A 17298-nucleotide genomic window follows, 5' to 3' on the forward strand; every position below is an offset into this window, starting at 1 on the left:
CTATCATTCCATCCATCCGTCCATTGCTCTGTTATTCTATCTAGTCATCCTTGCATCCTTAAATCAATCAATATTTCCATCTATCCATCAATTGGTCTGTTATTTCATTTATCCATTCCATCCATGCATCCTTCAATCATTCTGTCATTCCATACATCCATTCATCTGTCCATTTTTCTGTCCATCCATCCACTGTTCTGTTGGTTTTTAAACCTTTCCATATATTCATTTACTTGTATTTATTATTATATAGCATGTTTTATATACTCATAATTTATTGTGTGTAATCTTTTTGAGTTACCTGAAAGGTTTGACTTCTGTTTGTGTGTGTATCATCTGTTATTACCAAAGGTCAGAAGAGTCATAGGTGATTTTGGGATTCCCATTTCTATACTGATCTCTGTGCTGGTGGATATACTCATCCCTGATACATACACACAGGTAACCACACACACACACACACACACACACACACACACACACAAAAAAAAAAAAATAAATATATATATATATATATATATATATATATATATATATATATATATATATATATATATATATATATAAATAACCACAAAAATCTCTACTCCCAATGTACACTCTACTTATTAAGCACTGGCCTTTAATTGGAACCAGGTTTCCTCTGAGTCTGTATTACATTGTGGTTGGTTTGGCAGAGCGCTGTAACCAGTGTAGCCTGGGATCTCTGGGATACGAGGACTTGTGTTTTTTGTGGTTGCAGAAACTGAACGTCCCCTCTGGTTTCTCGGTCACATCTCCGGACAAACGAGGCTGGTTTATCAGCCCGTTTGGAGATAAACAGCCGTTCCCGGTCTGGATGATGGGGGCCTCTGTGATCCCGGCCCTGCTGGTTTTTATCCTCATATTCATGGAGACGCAGATCACCACGTGAGTAAGCTAACATTACCATGCACAGTCCAAAGTTATTATAGTTTTGCCTTTCAAATTAGCTTTGATTTCAATAGTAATTTCAAGTTTGGTGTAAGTTTTTTTTATTTTTATTGGTGGCTTCGCTAGTTTTAGTTTGCGAACACATTTATATTTTATTTTATATATACAGTATCATGGATAGTATATTTTAGTTAACTATATTAACTCTTGAGCAAACCTCTTATGCAGGATTCATAACAAACGCAGAGCACTGTGACACTGACGCAAGGTTTTTCATCTCAGGTGAATTTTCAATTGAGCTGAAATTCATCTATATTTGCACATTTGTATTCACTTTATATGTAATATACTTAATACCACTTAAGTGAATACCTAGTTTTACTTTTTGGTGTGAACAAATATATAAAATAAATAACAAAAAATCCATAAAATGTATAATATGTAAAAGTAAAAATAATAAATTATATTTTGTCAAACATGCCTAGTTACATATTTTGGCAGATGAAGAAACTACAGCAATTAATTTGGATGTGCAAGAAGTTGTTTTCGGTTATAGTATCAGTGCTTATTAATTCTGAAAACAATTTTTTATTTTGGCCAATTAATATTTTATTTCAATTAGTTTTTCAGTAACCGTTTCTACAGTTTAATTTAATTTAATTTAATTATTCATATATATTTTTTCAATTATTTTATTTTGTTATTTTTCTTTTTTAATTTAATTTAATTTAATTTATTTATTTTTATTTTATTTTTTATGTTTTATATTGTTGTTTTATTTTATTTTTATTTATTAATTCTATTTAATTAGATTCTTGTTATTTTCTATTTATTTATTTATTTATTTTGTTTATTATTTTTTTGTCTTTTGACCACTAGTTTAATCATTTTATTCAGAAGCTAACATACTTATTTTTTATTTTATTTTATTTTATTTTATTTTGTTTTGTTTTGTTTTGTTATTTTTTTATTTCATTTTATTTAATTATTATTATTATTTTATTTATTTTTATTTATTTATTTTTTATTTTATTTTATTTTATTTTATTTTATTATTTTATTTTGATCAGTTTACAAATACAATCTAGTACCTAGTCCTTCCAGCTTATCTTTTGTGGTCATTGTACTTAAATTTATCTTTTTTTTTCTCTCTTTGACAGATTGATCGTGAGCAAGAAGGAGCGGCGTTTGATGAAGGGCTCTGGCTTTCATCTTGACCTGCTTCTGATAGTGACTTTGGGTGCGATCTGTCCTCTGTTCGGTCTGCCATGGCTGACTGCTGCTACTGTCCGCTCAGTCACTCATGTTAACGCTCTGACAGTCATGAGCAAAGCCACTGCACCCGGAGAAAAGCCCATGATACAAGAAGTGAAAGAGCAGAGGGTCACAGGGATGTGTGTGGCTATCCTAGTGGGTAAGAAACACTAATACAAATTATAAACACCATATTGACACACAGGGGTGGATTTAACCAATAAGTGAGGTAAACTGCTGCTTAGGCAAGGTAAGACAAGGCAAGGCAAGTTTATTTATATAGCCCATTTCATGCACAATGGTAACTCAAAGTGCTTTTCCCAAACAGGAAAAAAAAGAAAAAAGTAAAGAAAATAAAAACAACATAGAATAAAAATGGTTAAAAACAGAAAAAATTTGATAAAAATGTGTTAAAACAGGTTTTAAAAAAACGAAAAGACAGACTTAACAGTGTGATCAATCAGACTCATTCTTATTCTCTCAGTGCTCATTTATAAGGGTGTCACGATTTTGATTTTTAATTGAAATCGATCGAAATTTATGCTTAACTTCGATTATCGAATCAAAAAATGGAATCGTCGATGCTGCCACGCCCCCATGTCACGTTAGCTTGGCTTGCCAAGCGGGAAAAAAACAGGCTTGTTGAAGTGCTTGTTAAACTGCAGAAGCAGGAGACCCGTCGACAGAGCTTAAATCCTCTCCTCTTTCAATGAAGTCACCGGTGTGTAAGCATTTTGGATTTCCAGTGAGTTATGTTGACAACGTTCGTGTTGTCGACAAATAAAACACAGCTTTGCAAGCTCTGCTATGTACGTATTACGTACAGTTCGTCAGATAGACAACACCGGCATCGCGATCCTCCGCCCGCCCCCGTTGCAAATCCGCTCGCGAAAGGTACACACTCAGGCCCTGTTTACACCGTCTTTGTTTTTAAATGGCATTATAGAACGACAACGATTTGACATCCACAGTGGCGTGTAGCATTTCTGAGCAGCCCTCCTTCCTCTCTGCCTCTGAAAATGCACATCACGTGACCACACAGACACAGCCATGCGCTCGGGACAGCAGGTCCAGGCAGTCAGAGGACTGCTTCAATCTTTCACTCACTTGTACTTAGTCATTTTAGCGAACACCTCAGATACTGTTGGCTGGTTCCTGTTGGTTGTGCGTCTTTTTTACCGACGCCATTATAACGACACAGATCACTGCCTATTCACAAGTCCCGCAGAAAAAGTGATTGACAGGTGGTAATTATGTGTGTATCTTGCCTTTATTCATTTACTGTATGATTTGTTTATGGGTAAAACAAAGACCATACAGGTCAGGTAGTTTATACGGTAGGCTACAAATAATTAATTGGTCATTAATTAATTAATTATTCATAATCGAAAATCGAATCGAATCGTGACTTTAGAATCGAAAATTTAATCGAATCGAGGACTTGGAGGATCGTGACACCCTTACTCATTTATTAAAGGCACAGCTAAACAGATGTGTTTTCAGTCTTGATTTGAATGTGCCTAATGTTGGAGCACATCTGATCATTTCTGGAAGCTGATTCCAGCAGCAGGGGGTGCAGTAGCTGAAGGCCGATTCACCTTGCTTTGACTGAAGTCTTGGAATTTCTAATTTACTTGATCCTAAAGATCTGAGAGATCTGTTTAGATTCAGTGAGCATATCTGTATATCTGTGTGATGGGGGTTGGGGGATGTTGGTGGGGTGACAGTTATGATCGCGCAAAGAGAAGACCAGGGGGGTGGGTGATGCTCGTCATGCGCCGAATGTGGTTTTGGGCCAGAGGGAGTTTGAGACCCCTGTTCTAAGTCCTTTACTCTCTTGATTTATTGTATTATAATCCATCTAATAATTTTTAAACAAACACAAATATGCAAAAACACATCTGTATATAGACCTACATGCATTTTGGATAGTTATTATGTGAGAAATACATTACAGTTTTGCTTTAAGGTTGTTGTAAAAGTTTTAAAAATTGTATGTCTAAATGTGCCTACATAGTATTACCATAAGACATATTTAAATAAATGAGGTGTGAAGGACAAGTCTATATGCCTGCAAGTTCATCATAGATAGAGAACAACATTTATTATACGTTTTATGTCACGAAGTACAGCGAAATGCAGCCCATACAGTCACATATGCTATAAAATTTGAGGAGTGTTAATACTGCAGTTATAATATAGAGTTAAATGTGTTCAGATGAAGAAAAAAAAACTAAGAAAAATCAATTGATCACATTAAAATGACAGTCAATATGTATGTATTTTTTACAAATTTATTCAAACATTTGCATTACTGAGAGCAGGAAAGAGACAGGTTGCACTGGTAACTGGTAACTAGTATCTTCATAACTTTGTTTAATTAAAATAAATGATTAACAAGTTAATCTGTCTTGATGGTCTTTACAAGTTAAGGCATTATCTACACACAATATAAATTAGAAAAATAGTACAAACTATAAAATAGTATTTATGAAAATACCTAAATAACACACAAATCCAAATGCCCAATGCAAGCGGGCTACGTTCCAGACCAGTGCAGCTCGATGACGCATAATGTCTCTGACATTGCCTGTAGTTCCATTTAGCAACTTGATAGCAACTGTCTTTTAAAGAAGCGCAACCGTTAAAAAAAAAAAAAGGAGTGGGATGTAACTGATGTGTTTTATGTCGTAGAATAAAACGAGAAAGTATGTTGAGTTTGTGGTAGCCATGAACCTTATTTAAGCATTTTAACTGAAACCCCAATGAAAAAACCCATTTATTTGGGACAAGGGAACTGGAACTGCTAAAATGCTAACTTACTTTCGGGTTTTTATATACACATTGGGGTCATAGTTCCTCCACTGTATTAACGTCAGCCTGATGTTGGCTTCTGATGTTAACCCAATTCTCAGTTCCAAACAAAATGCTTCGTCCCCACGACGTTGAGATACAAAGTCAATCTTTAGTAGCAAAAGATTCAAAGTAAATCGGCACACCTGATGAAGATCATGTCGGTCGAATAGTTGTGATATTGACAATAAAAAAATTCTTTTTGAGAGCTAAAGTGGCAGTGTGCCGATTTACTTTGAATCTTTTGCTACTAATGTTTGTTTTTTGATCGTGCACCTGCCTTCAAGATTTTCTAGATGTGCGCACATTTCTGTTTTTTGCAATACAAAGACAATCTGACATCATGTTGACATCCTTTGCCTGCTGTGAAGCTTCTTGAACCCAGTGATTTTACTGTGTTTTTTTTGTCCTTAGCTTAAAGCTGTGACTAAGAAATTTCATAGTAAAATATTTATCAAACTCAGTGGTGGCTTATATGCTGCTACAGTATATTAGCAGTTGTTATACATTTGAGACCACTTAAGTTTAGTTTATAGTTTTAAATCATTGTTTTTAAAAATTAATAGATCGGTATTTTGGGGTGAAAATGGCGCAGTAGGCAGTGCTGTCGCCTCACAGCAAGAAGGTCGCTGGGTCGCTGGTTCGAACCTCGGCTCAGTTGGCGTTTCTGTGTTGAGTTTGCATGTTTTCCCTGCCTTCGCGTTGGTTTCCTCCGGGTGCTCCGGTTTCCCCCACAGTCCAAAGACATGCGGTACAGGTGGATTGGGGAGGCTAAATTGTCCGTAGTGTGTGAATGTGTGTGTGGATGTTTCCCAGAGATGGGTTGCGGCTGGAAGGGCATCCGCTGTGTAAAAACTTGCTGGATAAGTTGGCGGTTCATTCTGCTGTGGCGACCCCGGATTAATAAAGGCAGTAAGCCGACAAGAAAATGAATGAATGAATGAGATGGGTATTTTTGCATCTTTATTCTGTGCAGGGTTGTCTATAGTGATGACAGATGTGCTGCGTCATATTCCTCTGGCTGTGCTATTTGGCATATTTCTCTACATGGGCATCACTTCTCTTACCGGTATCCAACTTTATGAGCGAATCACACTTATGGTCACGCCGGCTAAACATCATCCTGACCACGTCTACGTTACCAAGGTAAACTCTTCTTCCTGAGAGTAGAGTTCATTTATTTGCAGACTTCATTGTGTTTGATTTGCATGCGGAATATGCTACAAGTTTGTGCTGAATCGATTCTGGATTTGGTATAAAACTTTTTAACATCCACAAGGTGGCACACAAATCTCTATTTCAGTTAGCATTTAGTAACAAAACTTTAGAAAATTGTAATCTTTTTCACAAATTGTCCCTTTTTGGTGGTCACATCAAATTAGGATTGTAAATATATTGAAGCCATAATAAACATAACATCAAAGTGTTTATGCTAATGTAATGTCATGTAAATGTCTACTTTACAGTCATTCTCATTGTTTTAATCCATTTCTCAGATCTGAATTGAAATTCTCACACAACACGGCCAAAAGGTCTTGAATTTGTCCTTTTAATAATTTTATGTGATTTAATATTATATAATATATTTAATATATAAGTAATAAAATATATTAATATTTAATAAATGTTATTATTTTGTATCTTAAATACATTATATAATATTAAATCACATAAAATAATTAAAAGAACAAATTCTGATCAGAATTAAAATTCTCACATCCCACGGCCAAAAGGTCTAGAATTTGTCCTTTTAATTATTTTATGTGATTTAATATTATATGATATATTTAATATATAATTAATAAAATATATTAATATTTAATATATTTTATTAATTATATATTACATTTTATATATTATATATATATATATATATATATATATATATATATATATATATATATATATATATATATATATATATATGTATATATATATATATATATATATATATATATATATATGTATGTATGTATATATATATATATATATATATATATATATATATATATATATATATATATATATATATATATATATATATATATATATATTATATTATATTATATTAAATATATTTTAGCTATTGTTGATATTCAGGAATTTTCAAATGTACTTTTATTTTTACCAAAAAGGCTAGAAAAATTCTGAAGAATTATTCATTATTATTGTTTTAGTATTGTTATTATTGTTGTTATTATTATTAGTATTATGATTGTTGTTGCTGTTATTATTGTTATTATTATTATTATGTTTATATTAACATAATAATAATTTTTTTTATTGAGATGGCCAAATTGTGACTGAGGACAGTTGAATGTTCTGGTTACATTCATGATAGTAGGCTACAGTTATAGTTACAGCTACAGTTTTTTTACTTTAAAACTTTAACTGATTCCTATTTTTTCCTAATGATATATGATGTAATAAATTTGTATTTTAAAAATTAGTCTTGTTTTAATTTTTTTATAGCAAATTTTTAGAAAATCTCATAGTTAAATAGAAACTGAGGCGTATAAATTCATTTTTTAATTTAATTTAATTTTATTTAATTTAATTTTATTTAATTTTCTTATTTAATTTAATTTTCTTATTTTATAATTTAATTTATTTTAATGTAATACTTTTAATCATATTTTCCTAATATATGCATGGTAAATATGCTTGAAACCCACTTACCTTGGCTCTTATAAAAAATTGTGCAAAAATATTGATGTCTGCTCTTCTTTCTCTTTGCTTTAATATATGTCTAGATATTAGTGTGTTTATGTTTTTGAGTTTTTCATGTTTAGTAGTGTCCAGCACTTTGGTCAACACTGTTGTTTTAATGTGCCCTAAAATGAATAAATGAAATAAAAGGAAAATCAACTGAAAATAGTAATGAATTTGAAATAGTAATGGATGACTTGTTTTGTTTGACACACAGGTGAAGACGTGGCGTATGAACATGTTCACCGTCATTCAGTTGTTGTGTATAGTCCTGCTGTGGGTGGTGAAGTCGACTGTAGCGTCTCTGGCGTTTCCCTTCATCCTCATCATGACTGTTCCTCTGCGCAGACTCATCCTGACCCGTATCTTTGAAGAGAGAGAGCTGGCAGCCGTAAGTTCGCTTATTGCTGGATTCATCTTTAAACTTTTTCATACAGTAACAAGAATTGTGTGTGCGTATATAAGTCAGTTGTTGTTAAGTAATAGAGGCTAAATGTAAAAATAGAAGGTATAAAGGTCTATAGCAGGGTTGATGGCAACTACTGGTCGATCGCAAAGGTAGCGTCGGTAGATCACATGGCATTAAAAAAAAAAAAATGTCAGCCTATCATTTATCCTCACTGAAATTTGTCGATTGATTGACATACAGGGGAGCCAGTCTGATATCTGACCTTTTCTGACACATGGGTAACCACGCAGCTATAGACTGATTTCACGCGGCCGCCATTTTCAAAAGCAAATCGAGGCTGCGGTGGGATGAAACCCGGAAGTATCATTGGGAGTTACATAGGAATGTTGTGTAACTGGCTATATATCTTATCAGCAAAGAGAAAGTGACACAAATTTATAATTTCTCCGCCTTCCGGGTGACCCGAAGGTCCGTTCTGAATGAATGGTGAATGTAAAAAGGGATATCAGAGCTCATTTTCAGCTAAGTTAAGGGAAATAGCCCTATATAGCTAACGTTTTCTTTCCCAAACACACGTTTTAGATGCTATTCATCAAACTGGAGTTAATAAACTGATTCTTTTACTAAATTAGACTTGTCACGATACTGAATTAAAAGAAAGACCGGCAATTTTGCGCTAACATTTAAGGCAATGTTGATGGCTTTCTTGAAACAGCGCTGATTTGCCATTGTGTTCACGTGTTCAACAGAAATGCTTGTGATTGGCCGAGAAGGTCATCAGTTCACCCACCACTGTATACTGAGCACAAACACGGGCTGTTTCTCAATATGCGTTCTTCAGCGTTCTTGCGTCCTCGTGTTCTTGTGCAACGTCATCATCAGCTGCCAAAGTTCAGTTCCAATACTGAAGACCGCAAGTACGGATGACGCATGAAACTTCTCGGATGTGATCTTGATATCGAGGACGCACTGATGCAGACTTGAGCACCGAACTCGCTCTGAAAGTCCCAGAAGTCATTGCGACTGGAGGTGGGAAGCGCAGCATTTAATTTAGATTTATTATTAAAGTTCAGAGATATCACTTAATTACCTCAGGAGTTTCCCTAAATGACACGGTGAAAGTAAACATTACCATGAACTTCTTAATAGAGGAAGAAACAAATTAAGGGTGTTTGTTTGTTGAAATTCGTATTAAAATCTGTTTTATTTATATTGTGCAGCGTATATTTATAATGTTTTTATGCAAAGTATATATTTTGAAAAGGGGAAAAACAATAAATCGTTGTATAAATGCTGTAATGTTTAAATAATTTACCATTTAAAACACGTGAAGGTCACATGACCATCAGGAAGAATGCAGCATCTCATTTCTTAAAGGACGCGTTCTCTGCCCTCGTGGTCTCCTGAGTTTGTTCTTCCGAGGACACCTGGCAAGACCGTTCTCCAGAAGAACACGAGTCCGTTCTCTGCGTTCTTGGAATTGAGAAACAGCTAGTGGTGGGCAAAGCGAGGCTTCGTAAAACACTGAAACAGTCGAAGCAAATGTGTCGAAGCTTCAAAACGTTTCGAAACCTCACTCTACAGTGATATCTAGTGGTCATTTTTTATGTATTGCACTGAAACAGCTTCAGCAAAGAACGATTGAACAAATTGAGGCATTAAACCCAACTTTGTACACATTATCCTCAAGTAACATAGTACAGTGGATAAGGTGTCAGACTTCCATGCAGGGTTAGTAGGTTTCGAAGCCAGTCTGTCGCAGTTGTTTTGAAATGCTTTAATACCAGTTGGTAATGCTTTGCTCTTGTATCGTTTTGTTTCAACATTGGTCTGATATCCGAATAAACAATTTGTGAATAAATATGTCTTGTTTTTGTCTTAAAACAGGGTTGTTGCTAGATCAAATACGGTGGCCTGAAGTTATGAAGAATTATTTATATTATTCATTAAATTTCCCATTTATTGTATTTTATTAATGTCTACCCTAACCCTAAACCCAACCATACTGTAAAAATATTTATTATTGTTTTACAGTGTTACAAAAATGATGCTAAATTGATGGCATAACTGTAGCTGCATCCTATTTAGGCTACACAAAACAGAAACATGATTAAAATACATAAAACCATGATTTCAGAGTATTTGTACAAGTTGGGATTCGAACCCAAAACATCATGCAAAGCATAGAATCCTTAAGCAAACACACAGTCCTCTAAGCCATATGAGACAGAGGTTGATCGGAGACCTTGGCAGTCAAATGATGATTCGCCAGGTCTCGAAACGTTTCTAAGCTTATCGATGCTTTGAATCGCTTTAGTCACGTGACTAGGTGTTTCGAAACACTTTAGTCACGTGACTTGAGTGCTTCGGATCATGCTTCGGAGCAGTGTTTCGAAACACTTGCGCTTCGGTATCTCGACACTGTGTCGAAACATCAGTTTCACGTCAGCCATCCCTAGAAACAGCCACAGACGAGCCGAGCGATCTGCTTGATGACTCGACTGATCTTGACGGCTGCTTCGCGCTCCAGTCCGTGTATCTGTGCTTGCACTGGGTGAAGAGCGGTAAACTGATCGCAAACCAAACACAAATACATGGAGACTGAAGCGCGAAGCCATGAAGATCAGTCGAGTCATCCGCGCTCAGCGGCGCTTCCATGTTAGCGGGAATTAGCCGGGTTTAAAACTTCAGTACCGGGACAACCCTATTACAGTCAACACGAGGGTGTGCTGCAGAGGACTGCAGTGTTTATCACTCACCGGGTTACACAGGCTGAAGCAGGAAAGCGTCCTCACGGTGTTTAACTAGTGCCATGAGCTGAAGCCTAGGAGGACACTTAAGCGTATCACTGAGATTGTGATCTTGTTTGATGCTAAATTGCTTTTAATTGTTTAAAATAAACTTACTGAATAATATTAAAGTGATGGTTACACCATTTCTGCATTTTGAAATCTCTGCAACAGCTGGAGGTTTATAGTACACGTCATGTTACTGCAATGTTTACAGTGCTGGACCTATACTTCCGGGTTTCTTCCCACCGCAGCCTCGCTTTGATACTTTAAAATGGCGGCCGCGTGAAATAAGCGTATAGCAGCTATAAGCTGCGTCCCAAATGGCACACTATACACTATGCACTCATGCACTATGTACTTATGCACTTACACACTCAAAAGGATAGTATATGTATGTAGTGCTGTCCCAAATGGCACACTAATGTTTTTTTACTAAGCGGAAATTCAAACCGTTTCCCTGATGACGTTTGACTGTTGCCAAATCAGTGAAATAAACGACTGAATTATCAAGTAATACCTGCCGTGAGTATTGCCGCATTTACCATCCGGAGGCGCTATAATCACTCTCGTAGGAGAATTTTGCTTTCACCATCCAAAATAAATAAAGTTATTCAACATGTGCGTCCAATCGCTCCGCCTCTTCCGCTTCGTAAGCAAACCTGCGGTCGTTGAGTGCGTGAAGTGTCCATCATTACACACTTCATTTTACCGGCTGAATGAGTGCATCATCCGGGTAATTAAAGTGCACTTATTATTTTGAGAGTTTTCAATGTGAACACACTACTTACACTATTTATACTACAAAATGGCGTAAAATAGTGCATAAGTATGCGATTTGGGACGCAGCTATAGTTTTGCAGCAGTTAGCGAAGTTGACGTGGTTAAGTCCAAATATCGTTCCACCTTGACTGATGATCATTTTTGTAGTGTGCTTGAGGCTGGCTATCAGCAGCTACTGTCCCTATTATGCTTTCCTGACTGATTCTATTCAGTGCAAGTCATCAGAGTAAGGTAATGACTAAAATATGTACATATGTAAATATGAGTTGTAGGCTATTGCACAATATGGGATCGTACAGTTATACAAGGTACATCAATATTTATTGTACAAATACGTAATTCTCTATATGGTTATAAATAAATATACAGTTGAAGTCAGAATTATTAGCCCCCCTGAATTGTTAGCCCCCTGTTTATTTTTCCCCAATTTCTGTTTTTTGAAGGGCAGAATATTTCTATAAATTTCTAAGCATAATAGTTTTAATAACTCATCTTTAATAACTGATTTATTTTATTTTTGCCATGATGACAGTAAATAATATTTGACTAGATATTTTTCAAGACACTTCAAGTGACATTTAAAGGCATAACTAGGTTAATTAGACTAACTAGGCAGGTTAGGGTAATTAGGCAAGTTATTGTATATTAATTTAATTTTATTTTTATTTTGTTAATTAAATTTTTTATTTAGTTTTATTTTATTTAGTTTAGTTTAATTTATTTATTTATTTAATTTATTTTTATTTTATTTATTTATTTTTTATTCATTTTATTTTACTTCTTTTGTTTTAATTTTTTATTTAGTTTTATTTTAGTTTATTTTATTCAGTTTTATTATATTTTATTTTATTTAGTTTTATTTATTTTATTTAATTGCATTTAGTTTTATTTTATTTTATTCATGTTCCTTCAGCTAAGTCCCTTATTTATCAGTGGTTGTCACAGCGGAATGAACTTCCAACTATTCCAGCATATGTTTTACACAGCTGATGCCCTGCAGGTTCAACCCAATACTTGGAAACACCCATACACTCCTGTATTCACACACACACTCAGAATATGGACAATTTAGTTTAGCCTTTCACTTATACTGCATGTCTTTGGGCTGTGAGGGAAATTTATTTTATTTTATTTTATTTTATTTTATTTTATTTTATTTTATTTTATTTTGTGCAGTGGCTTATTTTTGGACTATTATTTTCAATTTGTTGTAAGCAAGCCTCTATTCATTTTCAACCCTGCTTTACAAAGAGAACTAATTTCTAAAATTGCATTTTTAAATTTAGAAATTAACATTAAATATGATTAATAGCACACCTTTAGGTCATGTTTGAACGAAGTGCTAACGGTCTAATCCGATTCAATGATCTATGCTAAGCTAAGCTAAAAGTGCTCTAGTCAGACCCGTCGTTCTGTTGATTTATCCAACCATGTCAGGTTGTCCTACCTCTCATTCAAAATTAGGTAGCACATTTTGATGACGCAATATGCTACCCATTGGATTTTGCTACCAGTGTAAATTTTAATGTGGAATAGTGTGATATGAATCTGTAATTTTGCCCTAACCTACCTAATCCCTAACCTTAGAACCATTCAAATACATAGCATAATTCGGTGGGTAGGACAAAATGTCAGCACACCAGACATCGACTGAATGAATTAAAAATTGGTAAAACTCTTCCCTTTAACTCTAGAACTTTAATCATGAGTCTATTTCCCCCCTAAAATCCAATGTTTATTTACAACAGACCACTTGAATTCATAGTCAACATTGTTTTTTTTGTTTTTTTTTTCCTGCAGTTGGATGCTGATGAAGATTCTCCCAATTTTGACGAAGATGGACGCGATGAATACAACGAGATCCACATGCTTGTGTAGATGACCAATCACTGACCAATCAAAACACAGAATGATGACAAAGATGTATGGAGTCAGAAGGAACTGCCCTCTTTCACGTTTATGTCACGTGTGCTTTCAAATTTTGTAAAAATCCAACATACTGTAAGAATTTTTGGACCTTTATTATTTTTGTTTTCCCCTCCCAGAAAACGTGGCCTACATGTCTTGTGTGCTGCTGCCCAGTGACCTTTGAATATAAGATTAGAAATGACCCGTGCACCTTATAGAAGTCCCAAAAGTGCAATGATGGTGAGATTGATTACTTAATTTGCACCCGTCTGGACCAGAGCCACTGCCTGTAGATCTTAGTTGCCTTGTACTGTGCTGTCAGCATTGACCACATGGGTCTGAATATTACAGTAGCAAGACTCTCGAAGTGGTCAAGTCCCTTTGCTGTGCAGTCCTATTGCTTGAAAACTGTAGTGCAGTCCCTTTAGATGTACTTAATGCAGTAGTGAGATTACTTTGATGGATGTACTGTATGCAGTAGGTACAATAGGTTTAAAGGTGCTATAGGTTTTTGTTTTTGGTTTTGTAAGAGAATAGGATACAGAAAATGTCCTTGCTCTCTGACAGATATCACTATTTTCCTGTCAGTCATTTCCAATTTTGTGGCTTAGGAGTTGCTGTAAAAGGGTAACTTTTCTTATAACAACTTTAAAGGACAAAACACATTATTTAACCCTGTGAACAAGATTTACAAAAATAATTTGATTTGCTAATGTTTTTATATACAGTATATAAGCTGATTTATAGCACTCAGAACCAGACAAATTTAATTTTTATTTTATTTTAAACATATTTATTTTAATAGTTTATTTCTTGTTTTATTTTTTTTATTTATATATATTTTTTGGTCTATTTGTCGTGAGAAAAAAATATTTATTTATTTAAATATTTTATCTAAGAAAATTATTTAGCTGACAGATCATGATTTTTCATCCAAAAAGGAGACAGTGCTGAAAGATTATTAATTTAATTTAATTTCATTTCATTTCATTTCTTTTCATTTTATTTTATTCTATTTTTATTTCATTTCAGAATAAAATTTTAGCTTTCAGAACAATATATTTTTTATTTTATTTAATTATTTAGAATGTTTATTTCATTTTGTTTTATTTTATTTTTTATTTTAAAATGTTTATTTTATTATTATTTTTATAATTTTTTTTAAAATTTAATTTTACTAAAGAAAGACACTGCTGAAAGTTTTTTTTTTTTTTTACTTAAAATGTTAAAACTTTCATTGTTTTTATTTTATTTAATTTTTGAAGAAGTTATTTAGCTTTTCAAAACACAACTTTCCATACAAAGAGAGACTTTGCTGAAAGACTATTTTATTTTTTACTAATTTATTTTATTAAAATCTAAATTTTATTTAATATATATATATATATTCAATACAGGGTTATTTAATATACGTACCCCTCTCTGCATTTCTGGAGAGCGCAAATTATGTAGCCAGATGTACATCTGGATTTTGTCTTTAAAACGAACACTATGGGCCAGTATGTTGCTGTCGATGTTTCTTTTAGCGCTACCAGCTGATAACTTATCTCTATATGGATTACTTTTTTCTGGTGTTACCAGTTTGCCCAGTTGCTCACCGCGTACGTCAGCAGACTTGGAAACGTGGAGCAGAGTTGACAGCAACAATTGAACTCTAGTCAGTTGTTGCAATGAATGGTTACATAAACCAAGTTAAACAAAAGCAAAAACAAATAAATAAACAACAGGATGAACATGTGGTGAAATCACGCAGCCACAACCACTCTTTTTGTTCTAGATTACTTTTGAAAACACTTGAGGTGGGTGGATCAGTCAGTCGACAGCAAGCTGGCCTGGTCAGTTGAAGTGTATATTGCGGCCTCTTGTGGATTTATGCGAGAAGAGGACTCGCGAGAGAAATTGGAGGTCAAAAGTGTACACAGCGGCCTCTGGTAGTTTTGCAAAAACAAAAACTATGAGCAGACATATCTCCGGTTACGTATTTGCTGTCCCCAGAAATGTAGACCTGGGTACAAATCCGCAATGAGCCTAGATTTTATATTTCTTGAAGTTTCCCAAAATGTGATTATTTATTTTTACTTCTTTTCTTGCTATATATACTTAGCATTTAAAATTCACACAGCATTTATTGCCCCAATATTTTATTATGAATATTAGTGTGTTTGTGTGCGTGTGTTTTCAGTATAGGCCTTTTCAAAGAGCTAATTCCATTTCTTATACTGTCAAACTGCAATGTATTCGGGAACATTTAATCTGGAATAGGTAAAAGCCATAGAAACTTGGATTTTGATGATTGCTTAAATTACAACTGATTTGTTTCAATCACTGCTATTCCAAAGGCTGTCAACTGCCAGTGCGTGTATAGATGCACTTATCACAACAGTTTAAACTGAAGAAAATGAAACGTGCTGCCAAATTGTTAATCAGGGTCATGGATGATGACTTCTTTTAAAAAGAAACGCATGACCTTTAGAATTCCTTATTAAGCCAACAAATCCACGTTTCCCTTGTGTGTATTTGTCTGTGTTAAAATAAGTTACCCCAACCTAATTTAATATGCAAAAACATATTGAACACATTGCTCTGTTTGTTTGAGCCAACCCAGCACAATTGGCTATACTGCAAAAACATACTTAAGAGTTTATTTCTCGATTCTAGTTCAAATATCCAAAACATTTTAAATTAAGAAGCATTTTCTAGACAAGTTAAAAAAAAATGTTTTGTTTTCAGAAATAATGTCAAAAAGTTTTTTCTTAACCTTTATGTACTGTTGAGGATGTTTTCATCCACTCTGGGGTGATTTTGAGTGGCCATAACTTTTTTTAGTGTTTCAGCTGGCAGAATCATTTTTGGTGACAAATCTTATTTTGACACATATTATGGAAAAATGCTTTGAATTAAAAAAAAAAATATCAACAAAAAACTCTGGACAGATTTACTACCCTTTAGTTATGTTAGGGATGAAAACATTTACTGAATTAAACTGCTGTAAAAATACTTTTTTATGAAAGACTTTTATAAAAGGTAACAATAATCCAGTCCACAATTACTTTTTATATTGAAAATACGTTATTTTGTGTTTTTTTTTCACCAAATCAGTGACATCATTTGTGATTTTGCCAATTAAAGAGTTAAAATCCTGTCATTTTTTCCAAGCAATTTAGTAGTTTTGCTCAGGACTGAGGTTGATTAACAGATTTATGCAAAAAAGATTGAACATAAAATATTCATCAGATTATTATCATAATATTATTTTATTTATCTGATGCATTTTTACAGTAGTTTAATTCAGTGGATATTTTCATCCCTACCATATCAAAAAGGTAGAAAATTGGAACAGTGCACAAGGGTTAAAACAACCAAATAATCTTTCAAGAAGGTAAGTAAAGTAATCCTGTTTAAGGTCTAAATTAAGATAATTTCACCAGTGTTGGGCAAGCTACTAGAAAAATGTGGTAAGCTAAGCTATTAGCTACTCTACTTAAAACTTAGCTTAACTACACTAAAAGCTACCCTCTGGGAAATGTAGCAAGCTAAGCTAAAAGGCGAGAAACACTCGAGTTTGAAAAACTGAACTTTAGCGGACATTAGCACCGTATTAACCAATCAGGAGTTTGCTCTTGTGGGGGTGTGATTATGATGTAGCGCCTGTTGGTGTCCTGGGGAAAAATCCTCCGGTCA

General features: G+C 34.0%; 1 protein-coding gene across 10 annotated transcripts in view; it reads left to right on the top strand.

The window, feature by feature from the left end:
- The window catches only part of slc4a3 (solute carrier family 4 member 3), a 208743-nt gene that overhangs the window by 186208 nt on the left and 5237 nt on the right, over window positions 1-17298 (top strand). For 3 of the 10 annotated variants that reach the window (XM_073911530.1, XM_073911533.1, XM_073911536.1), the window contains 6 exons: window positions 352-441; window positions 743-909; window positions 2073-2326; window positions 5996-6165; window positions 7946-8119; window positions 13510-13710. In XM_073911530.1, coding sequence (XP_073767631.1) covers window positions 352-441; window positions 743-909; window positions 2073-2326; window positions 5996-6165; window positions 7946-8119; window positions 13510-13587 — 933 coding nt within the window. In that variant the 3' untranslated portion in view covers window positions 13588-13710. Of the gene's footprint in view, window positions 1-351; window positions 442-742; window positions 910-2072; window positions 2327-5995; window positions 6166-7945; window positions 8120-13509; window positions 14558-17298 lie in introns of those variants that run through there. The other 7 variants (XM_073911531.1, XM_073911532.1, NM_001423525.1 and 4 more) reach the window with 5 other exon arrangements.

The sequence above is a fragment of the Danio rerio genome, chromosome 9 (assembly GCF_049306965.1).
Source record: "Danio rerio strain Tuebingen ecotype United States chromosome 9, GRCz12tu, whole genome shotgun sequence".
Classification (NCBI taxonomy): Eukaryota; Metazoa; Chordata; class Actinopteri; order Cypriniformes; family Danionidae; genus Danio; species Danio rerio.